The sequence below is a fragment of the Dermochelys coriacea genome, chromosome 5 (genome assembly GCF_009764565.3).
Source record: "Dermochelys coriacea isolate rDerCor1 chromosome 5, rDerCor1.pri.v4, whole genome shotgun sequence".
NCBI lineage: Eukaryota > Metazoa > Chordata > Testudines > Dermochelyidae > Dermochelys > Dermochelys coriacea.
In genome coordinates, this window is record NC_050072.1 from 78765786 (window position 1) to 78787956 (window position 22171).

The 22171-nt window shown below is 41.7% G+C and overlaps 1 protein-coding gene across 6 annotated transcripts in view; it reads left to right on the forward strand.

The window, feature by feature from the left end:
- LOC119856274 (synuclein alpha interacting protein) overlaps nt 1–14827 on the forward strand; it is a 104755-nt gene extending 89928 nt beyond the window's left edge. For 4 of the 6 annotated variants that reach the window (XM_038403630.2, XM_038403631.2, XM_038403632.2 and 1 more), the window contains 4 exons: nt 2303–2395; nt 4837–5893; nt 8085–8155; nt 14246–14827. In XM_038403630.2, coding sequence (XP_038259558.1) covers nt 2303–2395; nt 4837–5893; nt 8085–8155; nt 14246–14330 — 1306 coding nt within the window. In that variant the 3' untranslated portion in view covers nt 14331–14827. The remainder of the gene's footprint in view (nt 1–2302; nt 2396–4836; nt 5894–8084; nt 8156–14245) is intronic. The other 2 variants (XM_038403633.2, XM_043514963.1) reach the window with 1 other exon arrangement.
- Nucleotides 14828–22171: the final 7344 nt, after the last annotated feature.

Sequence of the window (22171 nt, forward strand, 5' to 3'; positions counted from 1 at the left end):
ATCTGTTTTTTTTACTTCAGCAGGTGGGTATTGTAGTTTTAAGAATGCTTGGTAGAGATCATGTAGGTGTTTGTCTCTGTCTGAGGGATTGTATCAAATGTGGTTGTATCTTAGAGCTTGGCTGTAGACAATGGATTGTGTGGTGTGTCCTGGATGGAAGCTGGGGGCATGTAGGTGAGTATAGTGGTCAGTTGGTTTCCGGTATAGGATGGTGGTTATGTGACCATCGCTTATTAGCACCGTAGTGTCCAGGAAATGGACCGCTTGTGTGGATTGGTCTAGGCTGAGGTTGATGGTGGGATGGAAATTGTTGAAATCATGGTGGAATTCCTCAAGGGCTTCTTTTCCATGGGTCCAGATGATGAAGATGTCGTCAATGAAGCGCAAGTAGAGTAGGGGTGTTAGGGGACGAGAGCTAAGGAAACGTTGTTCTTAGTCGGCCATAAAAACGTTAGCCTACTGTGGGGCCATGCAGGTACCCATAGCAGTGCCGCTGACTTTAAGGTATATATTGTCCCCAAATGTGAAATAGTTGTGGGTGAGGACAAAGTCACAAATGTCAGCCACCAGGTTTGCCATGACATTATCGGGGATACTGTTCCTGATAGCTTGTAGTCCATCTTTGTGTGGAATGTTGGTGTAGAGGGCTTCTATATCCATAGTGGCCAGGAGGGTGTACATTGGTCAAACGGGACAATCTCTGCAAGAGAATAAATGGACACAAATCTGACATCAGGAATCATAGCATTCAAAAACGATAGGAGAACACTTCAGCCTCTTTGGCCACTCAGTAAAAAGTTTAAGGGTGGCAATTTTGCAACAGAAAAGCTTCAAAAACAGACTCCAACAAGAAACTGCTGAGCTTGAATTAATATGCAAACTAGATACCATTAACTTGGATTTGAATAGAGACTGGGAGTAGCTGGGTAATTACACGTGTTGAAGCTATTTCCTTAAGTTAAATATCCTCACACCTTCTTGTCAACTGTCTAAATGGGCCATTTTGATTATCACTACAAAAGTTTTTTTTTTCTCCTGCTGATAATAGCTCATTAGCCTCTCACGGTTTGTATGGTGACTTCCACTTTGTGTGTGTGTGTGTGTGTTCCATTCTATTCATCTGATGAAGTGGGCTGTAGCCCACAAAAGCTTATGCTCTAATAAATTTGTTAGTCTCTAAGGTGCCACAAGTACTCCTGTTCTTTTTATTGGAAAGCTGAGAGTCTCTCTTTTCCTATAGTTACAAAGCCTCAATTTCTAGCTCTGCAAAGTTTTGAGAAACTGGAATTTAAATCTGTCATTTGGTACAAGACTAAAATATTGTCTGTCTTGAGCCACACAAGTACAAGAGAAGTGCAATTTATTATGGATGTCATCTTCATGTTTTTGTTTATACAGATCTCTCTGTACCTGGAATAAGTGTCTGTGTTCATATTTGCATATATGGTCTTTCTCTCTTTCTTTGCTAGGGTTGTGCTATAATCATACATGCAATATCAGTTATGCACAATATTGTGTGTTTATTTAATTGTGGTTCTCCAAAGCTCTAGACGTGCATGCAGACTATTTACAAAGCACATACAGAGTAAAACAGGAAATTAAGAGGTTGTGTATGGGCTATGGTTGTGTATTCTATTGACTACAGTGTGGTATTTTCATCACTGTCCTTTGTGGGAGTGCAGGTACACAGTCTGCTCTATCCTTCAGGATGAAGTAGATAGGTCTGCTGATGCACTAGTCCTGTTTTGTGGGCAATGGCCTTGCCCCCTTCTCTTAACCTTCCTGGGATTTGCTCTGTAGAGGGAATAGGAGTGAGCAGTACCTGTACTCCCCAGAGCTAGGGCCTCCTACAAGAGGCATCCATTCTCTTCCCATGCACAGCTGAGCAAGATCCATCATGATCTGGCCTTAAGTTTGCAGTGACTTGACAGTTTGGGATTTTAAATTGGCATCAGATAGATTAAGCTTTGTGCATCACTCAGCTCCAGCAAATTGCTGCTTAAAATTCTAAACTTGTAACTTACAGCAGTCACTAGCAGTAATAAATAATTTATATTAACTAGGCAGTTTTCAGAAGGTGCTATACAGTGATCATGGGTTCCCATAGGGATTAGAGGCAATTTACAGGAGTACAGCATACATATTGTCCATGTTAATATTTGTATACACTCTATATTTGCATCTTCATTTATAGATGGACAGAGCCTTTCTTCTGAATGTGATGTTGAATGAATGGTATCATTTATCCTATTGTACAGGCAACCTTTAAAAATGGGTTTAATGGTTTAATATTTCCTTACAGGCAGACAGTAGAACGTGTGACATTACAGAACCAACTCCAGCAGCTTTTAGAAGCCCAGAGATCGGAGGGCCAATCACTACCAACATCCCCAAGGTAACAGTTTACAAGAGTGGAATTCTAAAGTAGTATAACTTGGAGCCTTTTTATTGTATAACTATTATCAGGAGAGATGATGGTCTATCTATTCATTCACACATTAAAAAATAGTAAAACATCTGCTAAAACTCAATACATTTCTTTTTCACTGCTGATTTAAAGTTCACATCTTTTAAATTGCCAGCTTGTAATAGGTGTAAATACTGGACATTCTTAGAAAGATGTAAGCAGAACTAATCATCCCTGTTCCTCACCAGTATTAAATCTGATTTATTGTGGAAGCCGAGTACATTTTGTATAAGATGAATCACAGTGAACGCTGGAAACACCTGGTGAAATTGTAAAGCTTCACTTTATGAAGGTCCATTGTAACCTCATGCTGGCTATAATTCATAAAACCAGTTGCTAACAAAACATGCTTGCAGATTAATGTGACTTCTCACACTCATTATGTGTTTTGCCCATACTAGCTAGTGTAAAAAACCACAAAACCAGAAACATATATAATTTAACATGTCGATGTCTTTTGCTAAAATAGATCACTTGACATAACACTGCGGAAGAGGAGGGAGACAAGACTGGGAGCCAGCAGGCCTGGTTTATGTTTCTGACCCTGCCACAGACTTCTTGTATGTCTTTGGCCAAGCCAATTTTATCCTGATCCTACAAGAACTTAAGTATGTGCTTAACTTTACTCAGTTGTCAGTCCAGTTGGCTTCAATGGGATTGCAAATGCGAGCAAAATAACACACATACTTAAACGTTTGCAGGATTGTTCCCTTAATCTTTCTCAGTCAGAGTCTTTATCTGTAAAATGGAGATGATGCTTTCCTGCATAAGAGGGATGTGTTATGGAGCTAATCTCATTTTAACATAGGCACTGAAGTCAATAGAAAGAGCCACCTATTGACTTCAGTGGACTTAGGATCAAGCCCTTAGAGTGCTATTTATACAGCACCTAATACGTTGTGGGAAACATACTAATCATTAGTATTTGTAGAGTGCAGTGGATGGGGTATTATAAAAGTGCAAATCATTATTATTTATATTATTTTCTGAAGTAAATGCACCTTCTGAGACTGAAGAAGTGTTTGTATATACAAGAGGGGTTGATTGGTGAATTGCTTGGTTGGTATATCTTTTTCACATGGGAGAGGAAGATGCATGCTCTGCATCACTCACTAATTCTAACCACTAACCACCTCCTCTTGATTATGTGGGTAGGAATGAAAGTGGCTCTTCATTTTTTTTTTTAAACTTTGCTTTCATGGTGGTCACTGTTTTCCTCCCAGTTACAACTCCCTCACCCATACTACCTTGCCATGCCAATAGCTCTGCTCATTGAAGCATATTCCAAGAGCCAAAGGAAGATCATCAGAACTAACCTTCTTTCACGCAAATGATAGGAATCTCTATGCTAGACCCAAGTAGTTTTTTGCATGCACATTTCCCAGGAGGCCAGATACAGCTTTCATTTGTCTATTTCACTTATTACTATTTCACTTATATACTAAACATTTCTTAATTAAGATGAAGTGATTAATAATAGTATATTAATGTAAAAAGTCCCAGCATTAGGATTATGAAATTATTAGAACTGTAGTTGTTTGAAAAAAGAAGAAATTCACACCTACGCCGCCTCAAATTAACTGTAACTGAGTGAGTTCTTTGCCTGTGGCCATGAGTAAAAGCAGGGTGGTGTTTGGTTTGTAATCAGGATATGGAATTTGTGGACTTGGACCTGTGCCTCAGGGAAGGAGCTCTGTAACATAAATCCTTTACAAGCCAGACTCAAGATTGTATTTCCTCACTTTCCAATATTTGAGTTTTTTATTAGTGTAATGTCCTAATAATGTTGAACTTAATTAATGTATATTTACATCCTTTTCAATGTGCTAAATATAAACGGGGAGGTGTTAATGGCCCTAACTTTTTATATAGTCTTGCGTGGTTTATTGTTAGTGGTGGGTGAATCCAACATGTGTGAAATTAGGCCAAGTTATCTTTGTATTATGACTGGACAAAAATAGTTAAAAAGGAATGGGGTTTTTTACCTTTTTGAAAAACGTGTAAGAAAGATCTGTAACTGAAAAACAGCTGTTTCTTTCAATTTTTCCTCTAAAACTCTTCTTTGGTATTCAAGTAGCCATACACAATTTTAGGCTGTACTGAGTTTTTTTCTTTGTGAATTTTAGAAGAGAAAGGGAGTCAAAATCTAGTTTAGAATGGGAGCGGAGTTAAAACCTTCACTGTGGAGCCACTGCAGTTGCTCCATAATAATACATTCTATGTGGACAAAGATCAAGGGGATAAGAGGAGTAATATGCTCAGACAGATGCGCACTGGAAATGGCAGCACTGAATTTGATATCTGTACATATTTGACTGTAGTGTCCTGTATTGAAAATCATTTCTCTCTCTCTCTCTTTTTAATTTAAGTTCACAATTGTCCCCTCCTTCTGGCAAACCCCAGTGGAAAGTCTCTGATGCAGATGATTTGTCTCTACCAAAAAGTAAATTGAACACCCAAGATGGGATTCAGATTCTTGGCAGCATGGGAACTTCCAGCCATACTCGGTCCAAGATGAAAGACGAGGACTCAGATAAAATCCTGCGCCAATTATTGGGGAAAGAAATCTCTGAGAATGTCTGTATGCAGGAGAAGCTGACATTGGAATTTCAGGATGCTCATGCTTCCTCCAAGAATGTGAAGAAGATTCTACCGGAGAAAAGGGAGCTGAAGTTAGCCAGACTGAGGCACCTTATGCAGAGATCCCTCAGCGAGTCTGATACAGACTCAAATAATTCTGAGGACCTGAAGAATACTCCCGTGAAAAGAACGGACAAACCAAGGCCACAACCGATAGTAGAAAATGTTGAAAGCACTGAGAGTCTGCACCTGATGATTAAGAAACACACTTTGGCAGCAGGGCGCCGGTTTCCTTTCGGCATTAGAGCTTCCAAGTCTGTGGATGGCCACAGTCCATCTCCCTCTTCAGAGAGCAGTGATCCTGATAACGAACCCCAATATCAGTCTGGGACTGCATCTCAGAGCCAAGTTTCTGGAGATACCTCTCAGTCCAGCACGGACAGTGCCACTGCTCAAAAGGTTGCTACTAGTCCTAAGAGCGCCCTCAAGTCTCCCTCTTCAAAGCGCAGAACCTCCCAGAATTTAAAACTCAGAGTAACCTTTGAGGAGCCCGTGGTGCAGATGGAGCAAACGGAGATTGAACTGAATGAGGAAAAGGACAAAGACCGGGGCAAAGCACCTCAGCGGGCTCCAGCCAGCACTGAACCTGGGGATCAGCTGAAAAGGCCATTTGGAACATTTAGATCTATAATGGAGACTCTGAGCGGGAATCAGAACAACAACAACAACAGTCAAACAGCAAACTTGATGAAAACCTCATCAACATTGCCCTTTACCTCATTAGGAAGAAAGGCTGCAGATAGCAAGGGAAATCCAGCAGCTCCTACTAAAGGAAAAAATAAGACAGTGAGTTCTCTCACGGTGTGGGGAGGAAGTGTTTTTTTCCCCTCTCATTTCCTTTTCTTTTTAAGTAATGAACAATTTGCCTTTGATTAAGAATGAAAGCTTCATGTTCTTCCCTCCCCACAGCCATGTGTACACAAACAATATGCACTGTTTGATCGGTAGAAAGAAACACAGACTGCAGATCATAGTTGGCCTTTATTGGAAGACTTATGGAAGGAGCGGGAATTGTTGAGGGTGAAATTCCTCCCCCCATGCAGAGAGTCAGCGCAAAATCTAGGAACCACTTAAGTCCACATGTGCCCTTAATTGATGCATTGGCTCTGTGCTCTGCACAGAGGGGAGTTTCACCCAGAATAAATTTTTAATCTTATTGTGGGGGACAATTCATAGTGAGAACATTAATTTTAAAACCTTTGGATTACAAAGGAGTAAATAAATTCAGGGCCACTCCTATCTTATAGACCTGGTTACCTGGAGTGGCAGGTTTGAGTGCGTGGCAGAAAATAATGTAAACATACCCTTTTTCTGCTGCTGCCCCTCTCTGCCTCCATTTCCGCTATGGTGCTCTCTTTGAGCAGCCACTTCCCAATTCACTCCTCTCACCCTCCCAGCTGTTGCTTTCTTTCCCCTACACCCTCCTGTTCGTATCAGAGCAGCTGATTGGTACCCGAGAGTTGGCATGTCAGAGTGAGCTGAGCCATGATGTAGCTCACATGCAGCCTGGGTGCCCAACTAAGTGCCCCTCCAGAGAGGAACTGGGGAAAGAAGGATGTGTCTGTTCAGAAACCGCCTCCCTTGTTTGAAAGAGGGAGCAGAATTCCCTCAAATGAGTGTCTCCCTGAGGGAGGGAGAGAAAGAAGAGCGTGTGTATGTGTGAGTGCAAGAGAGACAGAGGGGTGAGAAACAATGCGAGTACAGTGTGTATGTATGTGGCTGTGAGGAGCAACAGGTGTGTCTGGCGAGGAAGAGAATAGAATATGTGAGTGACAGGATGTGGTGGAGCACTGAACGTGAGTGATGAGTCAGGGTCTCTTGGGGTGAGAAGGACGAGGGAAGGGATAAATGGAGGACAAAAAAAGGAAGGAGAAATTGAAGGGGAGGAGAAACACTAAAAGAACAGCAAACAGACTAAGGGAGAGAAAAATGGAGGAATTATGTACTGTCGAAAAATACAATTTAGGAGTAAAGGGAAAAAGAGGAAGAAAAGGTGCATCCAAATATACAGCCAATGAGAAGAAGTGAATGAAGGAAAGAAAAAGGCAAAAAGAAGAAAAAGCAATTTCATAAGATTTACTGTATTATTAATAGACTATGTAGTGCCAAAACATTTAATGAAAATTAAAAATGTAAAGTCAATGGGATAGGTTAGATGAACGAGAGAGTGCACTTAATGCTATTTGCATAGAAATACACAGCCAGGTTAAAGATCGCAAATTTGGGCCTTCAGATCATTCACAAATTGTTGTAACTGTAATAGTTGAACTACCATTGAAATACAGAAGTAACTCGATACCATAGAGAGAGAAAAGGACTGAATGTCTTCAAAAATATTCTGGCAGAAAATGAGACAGTTTGGGTGAGAGAATATCTTTTACTGGACCAACTTCTGTTGGTGAAAGAGACAAGCTTTCACACTTTTGCAGAGTTCTTCTCTTTCACCAACAGAAGTTGGCCCAGTAAAAAATATTACCTCACCCACCCTGTCTTTCTAATATCCTGGAACCAAGACAGCTACAACACTGCAAACTGACAGAAAGTGGTGTTGTAAATAGTTTACTTAGCTCACTTAGGAAGATTAAACAGTTGGAAAGGAAATTCTGATGCTATAAATCATTCCTTGCAGTATTGACGCTTGCTCTATATAGAATTGTAGGACTGGAAGGGACCTCGAGAGGTCATCTTCTTAAATGTCAAGGTGCCACATTTGCATGTTATCTTTGTCAAACACCAAATTCATCTGGAAATGTAGTTTCACAGCTGGTCAGAGATACCTCACAGCAATGGGCTTTCTCTATCTCAAAAAAGTAACAGATTAATTACGTTTTAAAGTGTCTTTTTAAAAAACTTTCACTGTTAAAAATTCTCCTGTAACCTTTTGACTGCACAGTTACTTTAAATATGTCAGTGTGCATTGTGCATGTGATAAGCTCATTGCATGTTTTCAACTGACTTATATATTGCACTTCCCTAGGGGCCTTACTCCAGCTACACCAATCTTTCCTCTAGCATGCTGATTGAAGACCATCTGTATAACTATGCATGGTATGTGCTGGTGCAGAGTAAATTGTTTGGCTTCATTATTGTTGCTCCCCCCCCCCCATGCTTGCATGTGCTTGTTAAAATAATTCGCAGCTGAGATAAATGAAATGATTGATGTCAGGAATAAAAAACGGCAAATATTTGATTTCCTTAAAAAAAGGGAAAAAAAACACACTTGTGATGGACTTCTGCTAATGTCACAGGTGAACTAGCTTAGAGGCCTCAGCTGTGAGCATGTATAAAAGTAGTCATACTCATAAATCCACCATGCAGTTTAGTTCCGTTTGGCATAGCACTCGGTCTCTGTTGAACGAAAGTCAAGTACCAGATGAGAATGGAAATTAAATTTCCTCTTCTGAGTAGGGCAAGTCAGCCTCTACTCACAATCTGAACATAAAGTACAGTGTTCTCCCTTCCGTGTTCTTCTCACCCAGCCTTGGATTCAGAAGAAATTATATATGTTAAAACAAAGTCTCATGATTTTGACCATTTGTTTAATCTTTCTAATTTAAATGTAGTGTGTTATGAGATTGTCAGGCAGACAGACCAGTTTTTCAGTAGCCATAAATGTGTGCTGCAAAATGCAGCATTTGATAAGATATATGTTTGTTTTAAAAGAAAATATTCCTTAAACTGCTCTGTTGTTTTGACCTAGTGCTAGCAACTTTGGGAAAAGTTTAAAATTAATCTTTTAGCAATTTAGGAGTTTGAATGACTTTAGAGACTAACAAATTTATTAGAGCATAAGCTTTCGTGAGCTACAGCTCACTTCATCGGATGCATTTGGTGGAAAAAAAAAAGTTTTTTTTTTTTTTTCCACCAAATGCATCCGATGAAGTGAGCTGTAGCTCACAAAAGCTTATGCTCTAATAAATTTGTTAGTCTCTAAGGTGCCACGGGTACTCCTTTTCTTTTTGCGAATACAGACTAACACGGCTGCTACTCTGAAACCTGAATGACTTTAGTAGTTTTAGGAGTTCAAGAGGTTTGTTTGTTTGTTTGTTTTAAATGTAGGGCTGGGGGTGTCTGTCTGTTCCTTACCACCCAAATCCTTCTCGCATATACCTAACTTGATTTTAATAGTTCAGACCAATGATTCTCAACCTAATTACCAATGTGGGCCCCATATACCGCTCTGTGTGTGTTTATGTGGGCCACATCCACACAATATATTTACTACCTGTATGGCCATGAGGATGTCACCTGGGCCGCAGCTCTGTGCTGATTGGGTCGCAAGTGGGGCTTATGGGTTGAGAACCATTGGTTCAGACAAACAAGAATCTGATTCTCACTTACACCGTTGTCATTGAAATCAGCATCAGGATACTCAATTCTAGTTTTTGAAGGTTTTTTTCTTCCCTGGGGAATATTGGGGAGATTCGCTTCTGACCTATTTTAAGATAGGGAAAATGCCTGTATTAAAACAGTCTCTTGTAATGTTTTTGGACACTCTCTAGCCAAAATAGCCCAGATGCTTGAGTACTGTGAGATACTAGGCCATTAATCATCCCCCTACGCTAGAACCATCTCACAGGGCTGCAAGCCCTCGCAATATTTTCACAAGTGCCACAATTTTGCACCATTAAAATTGGCCTTTCATGAGAAGTTCCTGGTAGCACAGGGTTTCTGCTGGAGATGTACTGCAGTGGTTTTCAACCTGTGGTCCACGGACCCCTGGAGTCTGCAGACTGTCTAAGGGGTCCACAAAAGTTGTAATTACCATGGAACAGTGGTTTTCAACCTGTGGTCCACGAACCTGTGGGCATCCTGTCTAAGATTTCCAAAGGACTCCCACCTCCATTCAAAATTTTTTTAGGGTTCCGCAAATAAAAAAAGGTTGAACGCCACTGATGTAGTGGATGCCGCAGTTCTGACGGCAGCTTGTAGAGGCCTCTGCTGGGAGACTGAGCTGCAGACTTTGGACTGCAGTTCAAGTCACACCAGAGGCTGATGCTCTCCTTGCTGTTTCCCTCATGGTGAATCCATTCATGCTTTCTGAACCACGAGGCAGATGGAGAAACAGGGAACCAGTTTCAGGATAGTTTTTAACTATCCCCTCCTTCTATCCAGCATTGAGTGGGGCTGAGAGAAGCAAAGGTAGGGGTGTGTGATGGTAGAAAAAAGAGGAGTGTCTAGATGGCTCAGTGGGTGGGTGTCTCCCCTTTCCTCTCCAGCCTGCAGGGAGCCACCCCCAACTGGGCTGCAGTCTCCCAGACCATTCACAAGGGGCAGCATGCAGGGAAGGGGAGAAAGAGCTGAGCAGGGGAAGGTATCCTAAGATGGGAGCTGGGCAGGGGCAGTGCCCAGAAACAGTAGAAAGAATGAGGTGTGGGTTGGTGCTCGTTTGAAGGGAGGGGGCTGTAGAGGGCAGGGCACAGAGGAGAGAGCTGAGATCAGTGCTTGGGGAAGTGATGGTTTTGGGGAAGAGTCTCCCTGTCAACCAGGAGTAAAAGAGAGGAGGTCCCCCAGTTGGGGTGTGTATTTTTTGTGCACTTCAGGAGAGTTTCCTGAATTACAAAAAGGGCCTATTCTCGCTAGGAGTCAGAAATCAGAAAACAGACCAACAAGCAGTGCGTTTAAAAAATGTTTTTAAAGGGTTCTGATGATTATTTAAGTCAAACATTGGTTTGGTCTGACTCATGATTTTGGAACATTCAAGTTTGACAAGACTGTCCCTGTCATTTTCCCATTCATCAGCACACCCCACCCACTAGTGTGATGTAGCCTGTGCAGCTTAATATGTTAGGGCAGTGGTCTCCAACCTTTTTATGCACAAGATCACTTTTTGAATTTAAGTGCCACCCAGCGCCACCCCTTCCCCGAGGCCACGCCCTGCTCACTCCATCCCCCTCCCTCCGTCGCTCGCTGTCTCCCACCCTCACTCACTTTCACCGGGCTGGGACAGGAGGTTGGGGTTCAGGAGGGGCTCTGGGCTGTGGCCAAGGGGTTCGGAGTGTGGCAGAGGTCTCCGGGCTGAGCCTGGGGTAGGGGGTTTGGGGTGCAAGCTCTGGGAGAGAGTTTGGGTGCAGGAGGGAGTATGGGATGCTGGTTCTGGGAGAGGGCTCAGGGCTTGGGCAGAGGCTTGGGGTACAGGAGGGGGCTGGGGTGCAGGAGGGGGTATGGGGTGCTGGCTCTGGGAGGGGGCTCAGGGCTGGGGGTTGGGGTGCAGGCTCCCACCAGGCAGCACTTACCTCAGGCGGATCCTGGTCAGCAGCACAATGGGAGCTGCGGGGGCAGTGCTTGTAGGCAGGAGCAGTGCGCAGAGACCCCTGCCCCACCCCTCCCCCCCCAGCAGGGGCATGCTGGTCGCTTCCGGGAGCAGCATGGGGCCGGAGTAGGCAGGGAGCCTGCCTTAGCCCCGCTGCACTGCCAGACTTTTAGTGGCCAGAGATCATGATAGACTGTCAGACGCTCCAGGATCGACCCATTGGTGACCCTTGTGTTAGGGAAAGTGTCAGCCTCAGTCCCGTTACCGGTCATTTTGGGCAGAGTCTGACTTTTCCCCCGGAATGAGTTGGAAGACTGTAATTCTGATTGAAACATTACACAGCTTTTTCCAAAAAAAAGTTGTACCTGTTTCGAATAGGGTGCTTCCTCTACAGTTATAACCTTTTTCAGATGCTTAAGCCTGTGGCTTATCTATCTGAACAGTCTCAAACTCATTCTAACTCTAACCTTGCCATATGTCATTTTTTAGCAAATGGTGAATAATTATTTGAGATCAACCTGAAATCAACCAACATCCCCATCCAACCGCAGCTTCTTTTTTTAAAATTTCCAGGGTCCTTGTAAAATTAGATTCACTCCATTTCTCTGAACATCTGAGGAGAGATTTCAGTGCAGAGGGTGATTTTTTTTCTTTGAAAGGACTGGTTAGCTTTTTATTTATTACAAGTCCAAACAAATGTTTGCAATTACTTGTGTCTTAGATGCCAATGAAATGTTCACTTCATTTGAAATCTGTAATACATTAAAGTGAGCACTGGTTCATCTTATCAGTAAGAAGATCTGTATTAGCTGCTGGCCATGAGCAACTAGAAGTACTTTGTTTGGATGTACTAGTGCCTTGAAGGAATCTACCATCATAGTGCCGTCAGGTAGTTAATAAATAGTACACCCTTTTAAAATTATAAATGTCTGTTAAAGCAATAAACATTGCCAAAGTGAGTTCCAGTGCCCAGTAATTGACTGCACTGGGAGTTATATTTCCAGAGTGCAAAGTGAGTGCATAACAGGTTGAAGATCGGTTATGGTCAGTCATCAATGTCTAATGTGTAAGGGACCCTATGGTGCACTAATCTAGGGGTAGCCATCTCCACTATCAACCAGGAGGCCCAAGTTAGAAACCTGTTATGAAAATCTTCTCCCTCGGGCTGGCAGGAACTGGGACAAGTATACAAGCGGGGCACTAAGATCCCACCCACTCCCTCCTATAGCTCAGCATGCAGTGTTACAAAAACATGGAAAATGCTGCATTGGGCAGCAGACTGAGGGGAGGCAGTGATGAGCAGTGTTTTGTCGCTAGCCTGATGGTGTCCCCTAGATGGAGTCAAGGAGCAGCTTCTCTAGATGACATGTTCCCCTAGAAAAGCTGCATCCCTCCCACAAACCATGGAGCAGTTGTAGAGCTGTATCATGGAGGGTGCTTGAGTCTGTGGCTTCTTTTGTGCTCTGCACAGCCTTCCACATGAGGAAGACTGAGGGATTCACACAGCTGTGGATTCCAGTGGTGTTAAACTGGCATAAAACTGGAACAGTGCAGTAGCGAGTCATCCCAAAAGCAGCTGTCTGGCTTGTACAGAGCTACAGCAGGATCAGGGCTGTGCAAACGTGAGCATGAAGCCACCTTTTCAGACAGGCACCCTTGACCTGTGTTCTATGAAGTTTAACCACACACCAGAATCTGGCCCTTACAGTGACCAAGTTATATGATGATTATACTGGTTTCAGAGTAGCAGCCGTGTTAGTCTGTATTCGCAAAAAAGAAAAGGAGTACTTGTGGCGCCTTAGAGACTAACAAATTTATTTGAGCATAAGCTTTTGTGAGCTATAGTGAGCTGTAGCTCACAAAAGCTTATGCTCAAATAAATTTGTTAGTCTCTAAGGTGCCACAAGTACTCCTTTTCTTTTTGATGATTATACTGTAGGAGTATTACTGCTAAGGACAATGGAAGCTGGGAATTTTAAGAGTGTCCAAAAGAAGTCACTGTGAAAATGGGAGGAGTTGGATGCCTAACTCCCTTAGGCACTTTTGAAAATCCTACCCCAAAATTTAAAAACATTATTGAAGAGAATTAGAACAGCATTGGACTCACATTATGCTCACCAATAAATCAAAGAATTGGAGTGTTGTTAATTGAATTTATATATTATAGAATAGTTTGCAGACTTAAATGTTTTTCTTTTTAGTTTCCCTGCTTAAAGGATAAAATTCTGAACACATAGTACACCCTTTAAAAACTGGTTGAATGGGGCATTCTGGAGATTAAAATATATATTATAGAGAAGACATACTTTTTAATGTTGCTAATAAATAACATCTTAATTATTAAAACTGGAAAAATTGTAAAAGGTACAGAATAGTTGGTGCTCTACAAACAAGGTATGGTCTTCCCATAATGAGCTTACCATATAATTATTTCCATCCTTTTGTTTACTTTGTTTGAATTTTTGTATGCTGAATATGATTTTCTGAATGTACTATTGATGTAAAATTTTCAAAAGCACCTAAGTCCCACTGGCTTGCAGTGGGACTTAGGAATTTTTGAAAGTTGTACCCATTATCATTAAATATTTGAATAGTGCCTTAATTTACACAATGATTTAAAAACAAAGCCCCAGTTCTACAGCTGGCTTTGGGTATCTGCCCATGCAAATCTGATACCTGAACAAGATCCATAAGGAAGTCAGTGGGACTACGTACAGTATTAAACCCTCCATTCAGTAGTAAATGTTTGGAGAATCAAGCTTATAGATAAAGTTGCATTCACCACACAAAACTTGCATTGTAAATAAAACAAGATAAACAAGCGCAAGACCAAACATTCCGTATCATTAGTATGATCATGGATAATTTTCTTTTTTTCTCCCCAGGCATAATGACATCAATAGGATAAGTCTGAAATCATACAGCCAAAAAAGTATTGAAGAGCCAGAGCTGCAGGAATTCTTCCTCTAAATCACATCTCATGGTGTCTCGTCTGCCTTCAAACATGGTTTGAAATGCCTGAAATATCTTCTTTTAAGAACACTAATATGAGACATAACTCTCACCAGCAAAACAAGACTGTTAGGATGCCTTAAATTTGTAGCAGTTAGACCATATACAAAATGTTTTTATGCTATGTATGTGTCTGTAATTTGTTCATAAGATATACCGTTCAAAGGCATGGGGGAGCAAAAGTAGTGGTTTGGAAATTGCAGTGACACGGGCAACCTCCAGAATGTTCATCTGGCCACTGAACACATTTTGTACTTCATCTATTGCATGGATATACTGTAATATGTCTGTATTTCCCTTTCTCAATGACATATACTGTAAAAATTTCAGCCAGGACTCTGCCTGCTGAGCTCCTCAATGAGACCAAGGCAATAGCATTGTTTTTTTTTGTCTAGTATGTTTTGTCTGTTGTTTCTATTTTTTGTAAAAAGAAAATAAAAATAGTGTTAACAATAAACCATCTGAATGGGCCCAGATACTTCTCATTTCACTGTTCTTTGCTTCCTGATAGCGGCCTTTTTGGTTTTTAAAATGCTTAAGTATTGAATGATGGAAGTATCTGTGCAGTGAACAACAACCTGGACATCCCCACAAAGGGTCAAATGTGCAAAGTCATCTGTGTTTAAAAATTGCTTTGAAATTTTAAATGTGCTTTTGTAGCTTTAAAAAGAAATTTCAAAGAGCTCAGGAAACTCATAAATAAGTTTCAGAATTAACATTTTTTTATTTACTGTCAAGAACTGGAATGTGCTTGGTGCTGTGCTAGCCTCAGAATCCCTGCTCTGAGGACCCTACAGTCTATTAAAGCCCAGTTCATTTTTGAAGCCCACAGACTTTCCATTAAATTCAGTGGGACCTAGTTCAGTCTTTGAAAGACAAATATTGGTAATACAAGATATACTGGGAGATTCAGAGGAAGATGTTGTTTTAGTCTCTCGCTCTGCCTCGTATATAGTGTTTTTTTAATGGGTTACTGTTTTGCAACCTCATGGAAGAAGTGAGTTTTTAATTCCTCGTTCAAGTCTCCTCTAGATTCTTTATACGTTATCAAAACATTCCATTTGGCGCTCCCAACGGTATATAGTTCTAAAGCAAAATAACAGGCAATTGTTAAATGATGCATTTCTCCCTCATTTTTCAACTGTGCTATGTGGACTTGGTGAGACAGATCTTACTACAACAATAGGCTTCCAAACAGCAGAGTAAAATATAGAGAGCATTAGTCAATAGCAAGTTTACTGGTAGCATTTTTCTCTTCAAAGAAGACAAGATACAATGTGGAAATGACACAAATTAATGTCCCACTTGTTGGGTGATTTACAGGTAAGATATTTGTTAGTCTCTAAGGTGCCACAAGTACTCCTTTTCTTTTTGCGTTTGTTAGTCTCTAAGGTGCCACAAGTACTCCTTTTCTTTTTGCGTTTGTTAGTCTCTAAGGTGCCACAAGTACTCCTTTTCTTTTTGCGAATACAGACTAACACGGCTGCTACTCTGAAACCAGGTAAGATAATGTGAGAGATCAGGGTGTGGCTTAATGGAGCAAAATGGGGTCACTTGGATCAGTTTTCCAAATGTGTTTCATTGTGCAACTGTTGTTGACTTCAGAGGAGATATGTGACTAAACCCTTTATGCATTGCTTATTGGTTTTCCACAGCAATTCTATCAGTTAAAAGGTAGCTGATGAAGAGATCAGAAAAATAAACTGAAATAATAAAAGGCAAGCACACAAAAGTGAAATTCAGAGTTTGTGTCAACATCCCTAGTTCTTATCTTCCATTTGGCAATGCCTTGGTTTTCAAATAGAAGGAACGAATTTAGCACTCCAGCTGACCTGAACTGTGGTTTTTAAGAAAACAATGAAACCTCCAAAATATCTGAAAGCCATGAACAGAAATACCTCTAGCTGGGCCTCTCATCCTCCATGTGTCCATGAGAAATAAAAATGAAAAGCAAAAAGGGACACGTGTGTTCCACTTATCTGAGTGTTGAAAGATAATTTCTGAATAAGAGGGTAAGCAAAGTTCCTGTGTCTGATGCATGGATTTCTTGAGACAGATTTGTGGTGAGAGTGTGAAGTGTATGAATAATCTTGTGAACATCAAGAAGCTCACAAATATAACATGGTTTATGAAGGATAAATGGACAATCAATTTAAAAAAATTGAACAGACAGCATATTAAAAATCTTTACCTTTCAACAATGACTGCACCATCAACACTTAAAGATGACAGGTCTGAAATTCTACTGGTAGAATGCCTTGTATGAGTATGTGATGGACAGAGAGCTGAAGGACAGTTTTAGTCCTATAGGACACAGAGTCCACAAAGTGATTAAAATGTGTATAGCTCTCTTGATTGATTTGATGCATGTGAAGCCCATGGCAGCTATCTATAACATCTTGTGGCAGCAGGAGACAAGCTGAGCCTAGGTGAAGGATTGTAACAGGTTACAGTGTAAATATTGTCAGGTACTGGGAGAAGGAAATTATATTTTCTGGACACTCTGGCTTTAGAGGACACCTGCTGTCAATTAGCTTCCAATTCAATATTGGGGATATTTGCATTCCATATCTTAGAGATAGCAGGTGCATATGTGGTAAATTGAAATTTAAAATATATAAAATATAAAACCACATGAGAGTGCTAAATTACATGGGACTGGGATTTGAGATGTTCAGGATTTCTGGTTAAAGGGATCTATGAATAGTTCTGGCTGAAGTTGATTCTAAAGGCTGTGAGATTATTGGATTATAGAGTACAGTAGGAAAGAGCTGGGTGTAGTGGTTGACACCCTCACACACTGGATACATGTTGTTCCATGTTCCTAACTCATCTTGTACAGTATATGTTGTACCAACTGAGCCAGTCACAACATGCTGCTGATCTTCAGCTGTGGAAAGCCATGGGTAGTGGCTCTGGCAGGGTAATCCTGCATAACGGATAGCCCTCTATAAATGTCAAAAAATCCCACCCAGGATTTTACATCTCTTGGAAGTGAGCTCATGTAAATAAGTTTTTCACTCTGCTACTCCCAGGTCTCAGAGCTATTGGTCTCAGGGTGGCTATTCCCTTTAAATGAAGCAAGTCCAGTGCCTCTTTACAAGTACTGTACAGCTTGGCCAATTAAGATGGTGAGGCAACACCTGGGGCCATAAAGGAGCAAGGAGAATGAGAGAGGAGTTCCCTGAGGGAAGGCTGAAAGGGGGGTTGCCTGCTGACCTCCTTGAGCTAGACCTGGAGAGGGCTGAAGGCAGCAGAGGGAGTTTCTGGCCAACTTCCAAGCTGGAGAGGAATGCAGGTGGGGAAGCAGTGGATGGGTTTACCTGGTGGCCTGTCTGAGATGGGAGGTGTCAAGGTTCCTTCCCCACTCTGAACTCTAGGGTACAGATGTGGGGACCTGCATGAAAGACTCCCTAAGCTTATTCTTACCAGCTTAGGTTTAAAAACTTCCCCAAGGTACAAACCTTGCCTTGTCCTTGAACAGTGTGCTGCCACCACCAAGCGTTTTAAACAAAGAATAGGGAAAGAGACTACTCGGAGACATCTTCCCCCAAAATATCCCCCCAAGCCCTATACCCCCTTTCCTGGGGAAGGCTTGATAATAATATCCTCACCAATTGGTACAGGTGAACACAGACCCAAACCTTTGGATGTTAAAAATAATGAAAAAAGCAATCAGGTTCTTAAAAGAAGAATTTTATTAAAAAAAAAAAAAGTAAAAGAATCACCTCTGTAAAATCAGGATGGTAAATATTTTACAGGGAAATCAGATTCAAAACATAGAGAATCCCTCTAGGCAAAACCTTAAGTTACAAAAAGACACAAAAACAGGAATACACATTCCCTCCAGCACAGCTTATTTTACAAGCCATTAAACAAAAGAAAATCTAACGCATTTTCTAGCTAGATTACTTACTAACTTTACAGGCATTGGAAGGCTTGCATTCCTGATCTGTTCCCGGCAAAAGCATCGCACAGACACCCAAACCCTTTGTTCCCCACCCTCCAGACCCTCATTGGCCATTTTGGGTCAGGTGCCAGTGGGGTTACCTTAGCTTCTTAACCCTTTACAGGTGAAAGGATTTTGCCTCTGGCCAGGAGGGATTTTATAGCACTGTATACAGAAAGGTGGTTACCCTTTCCTTTATATTTATGACAAGAGGTTAGCTGACAAGGGAGTATGATGAATACTCCCAATAGATGCTTTGGGGTTCCTGTTGGAAAGAGTGGGGTTGCACTCCAGCTGGAAGAGGTGGGGATGGCTTTCCTGGCTGAATGACAGACAAGGCCTGAAGAAGCATCTGGATCTGGTGGAGGAGGCTGGAGTGTGGTATGTGCTATGTCAATGGACTAGAGGATGTGAGATTGTCAGGGCTACATGCACTGGGGGTGGGGAATAGACTGTGGCTTGGAACTTTTGTTATGGATAGGTACACTGTGGGTTTTTATCATAAACTGACCCCAAAGAGAGTAGTATTGAGGCAAGAAAGTCTGTCGTGGACTCCTTAGGGGCCGAGAGGAAGTGGTGTTAAAGGGGGCTACAAGGGGGCACTCAGGGATGAGTAGGAGCCATTTATAGTTTCCCACCCAGGGCTCCAGAACCTGCAGCTATTAACTTATGTTGTCCCCAGGGGAGAAATGCACTGCTTCTGTGACCTCAAGTTGGCTGAAATGCAAGTAGTAGACTGGTACCATTATGTATCCTTCATTGCCATGGTATCTAGGCACCATAACTCATTAGTATTGTATAAAATTCTCCAGGCCTCTGATGGACCACCATCAGCATTTAAAGTAGGAGAGGAAGAATTTATGCCCCCTCTGCTTCCAGTTATTAGGATTCTGCAAAGCATGCAGGTTTCTTCGGCTGCCAGTCTAAGTGATGCTCTCTTGCCTACGGATGGATATCTTTTGAGAGGTTGCCCCCCCCCCAAATCTCACTTAGGGATGGAGCAGGCAGAAGAGGTATCCTCAGAGAAGACTGCTCCTTCATCTTTTGCTTGAACTTTGAAACAGATGACAGGGGTAGGAATAACAGGGCTATCATACAGTGCCTCACTTGGCAGAGATTGGTAACCTGAGTCAGCCTTAAGCTTGCTCAAAGTAAGTACTCCCACTCCTGCCTGCCCATCCTTTTGATCCTATGCAAGCTGTATATCTCTCAAGCCATTTCTGTCTTCCTATCTGGTAGAAGGGTTGGAGAAGGAGGAAACAACTTACCTGACTCCATCACACATCAGCAATGGAGCCAGAAAGGAGGGGAACTAATGGTCTGGTTTTCAATCTCTCCATCCTCCTTCCATGCCCCCAACTACATCATTCCCCTTACCATTTAGGATTGCCCCTAGTCTTTGTGGGAGATTGAAGCCAGAGATCTTCTGCATTAGATCTTCCACAAGTCATTTGTTTATGACTTCTTGTGAACTCTATTCATCAGGACTGAAGTTGCATTGTTGAGGGTTAAATGTTTGGGTCCAAAATGGCTTATGTGACTGCAAGCGGCAATGAGGGATGTTGTTAAGGTCCTGGTGGCTGGGAAGACGTTCCATGATTCTCTGGAATTTTGGAAGGGTTGTGGTATTGCAGCGAATGGATGGGGGAGCAGTGTGCGACAGCATTGGCAGCCAAGGTGTTGGGGGTCGATTTAAGGATTCCAGTGGTGCATCGCATTGCAGTGCTGAGTTGGACGTCAACAAAAGATAAAGTCCAAGTTAGTCCCTGTAAAGTGAATGCAATTCATTGGGGCATGTTTGGATTCATTGGCAGGCAGGGCCTTCCTTTCCGCACACCGATGCATAACTTTATTGAATATGATCAGGACAGTTCAAAGGAGCTCCCATACTAGAGTAAGGAACTGCTTGCTGGGCACTATGGCAGCTTGCATCTTTGTGACCGAGCATGCACGATTATTCCTCCTCTGCTTTCAGGGCTAGCACAGGAGGACCTGTTCCTCAACCACGAACAGCTTGAATAAACAGATTACAGTTCCCTGCAGGCGAAGAGCTTCCTGGATTGATGGAAAGATCAGCACAATGTCTGTGGGAGCATCCCTTTCGTCAACATAGCTGCAACAATAAACGAGAATGCACACATCGTTGCTAGGGCGGAGAGCACACCTCAATACACTCACAACTCAGGGCAAATGCAATTTTGGAAATCACCTAGATGCTTTGTTTCCTTTTCAGAAATATCAAAGGGGTCCACTATGTCTTCTGTCGCTGTTAGCAGGCTGGCTTGCAGCACAACTGAGACAGTTGCTGCTAAAAGCATTTTATTTCTGATTATACAGTCATATATATATATATATATACGATAGTTGTTTATCCTTTTTACAATTCATTATCCAATGTCCTTATCTTAGTGTTTCATTATTCTGCTGTGCTGGAAACTAGAAGTCGTTTCTCATGCTATTAGCTTTGTAGTGTAGCCAAATTCTCAACGTTTATAATCTTGTTTACTTCGTTACTCATGACCCGTGGGGTAGCTTTATGCTCTGCCAAATTCTGATATCTTCCATTGACAAATTCTTCCTTAGAACATTTGATAGTCTCCATCTCCCACACCTCCCCCTTTTTGTTTTTTAAAGGCAGCAGAAACCATGCGAGATATAGCCCAACGCATACATTGGATTATACAAGGACCACATAAGCAAAAAATACAAATACAAAATCCCATTATTATTATAATATGCAACAATGAAGTTAGCCAGCCGGGCCATCCAAATTTAGACAACCAATCCCATAAGGGATTGGTTTCCTTTGTTAATTTATGAAGATTTTGTTCTAACCGTGCTAGTAATTCATGGATGGAATAAGAATGGTCAGACAAATTAAAACAGCACATAACTTCAAAATCCTCACATCCATGCCCATGGGCTAACAGCAAAAAATCAATTGCAGCACGATTTTGTAATACTGCATGACGAATACTATCTACATCCGTTAGTAAAGCAGTCAATATTTCTGAAGTTAAATTAAATTGCTTAATACTCCAACAAGCCAATTTCTCTAAATCAACTAAACTCTTTACACTAGCGACACCAGGGGCAAGAAATGCCGCAAATATTTTTGAAGGAGTATCCCAAAAGGTTATTGTATCCTTACAATCAGGAGTAAAGTCCTCCAATGCTCGCCTAGTGCGATTGCTTTGGCGTTTAATCATATTACAGTTAGGTGCATACAGTGTCAAGCGGCCTAAATAACATGGCCCTCCTATGGGAAAACTAGGGATACCCTGCCATGCGCGATTTCCACAAATAAGAAAGGTCCCTGGTGGTAATGCCTTTGCTGATCCATTATTCCATATACCCTTTTGTGGCAATTGTAAGCCTAGGTTGGCCCCTCCTTGCTGACAATAATTTCCTGCCACAAAGGAGGCAATTGGCGTAATATTTTGCATATTAGAAAACATAGAAGCATTCATTTTCCACCTATATAGAGAATACAATACATGGAATTGTCCACCTAATTCAATGCACCCCATTAAATGATTATGAGTATTGTTTATTGTTGCGGGTAAGGATCCTAATAATGTGAGTTCTTGGGGTGGGTTAAGCAGTGATTGATTTAATAAATTTATTAGCGTTCCTTGCAATAAACTCCAAGCAACCCCCGGGCACTGTTGCCCTGGTGTCCCATTATATAATCGATAACAAGTATTATTAATATTAGTATCATTAAAATCACTTGAGCGAAGAACACTATCATTGCTAACGTACCCTCGATATCCATTTAAATCTATACTCGGATAACCTATAAGGCACGTACTAAAAGGGTCCGCGGGTGTTGCCATAGATAAACAAA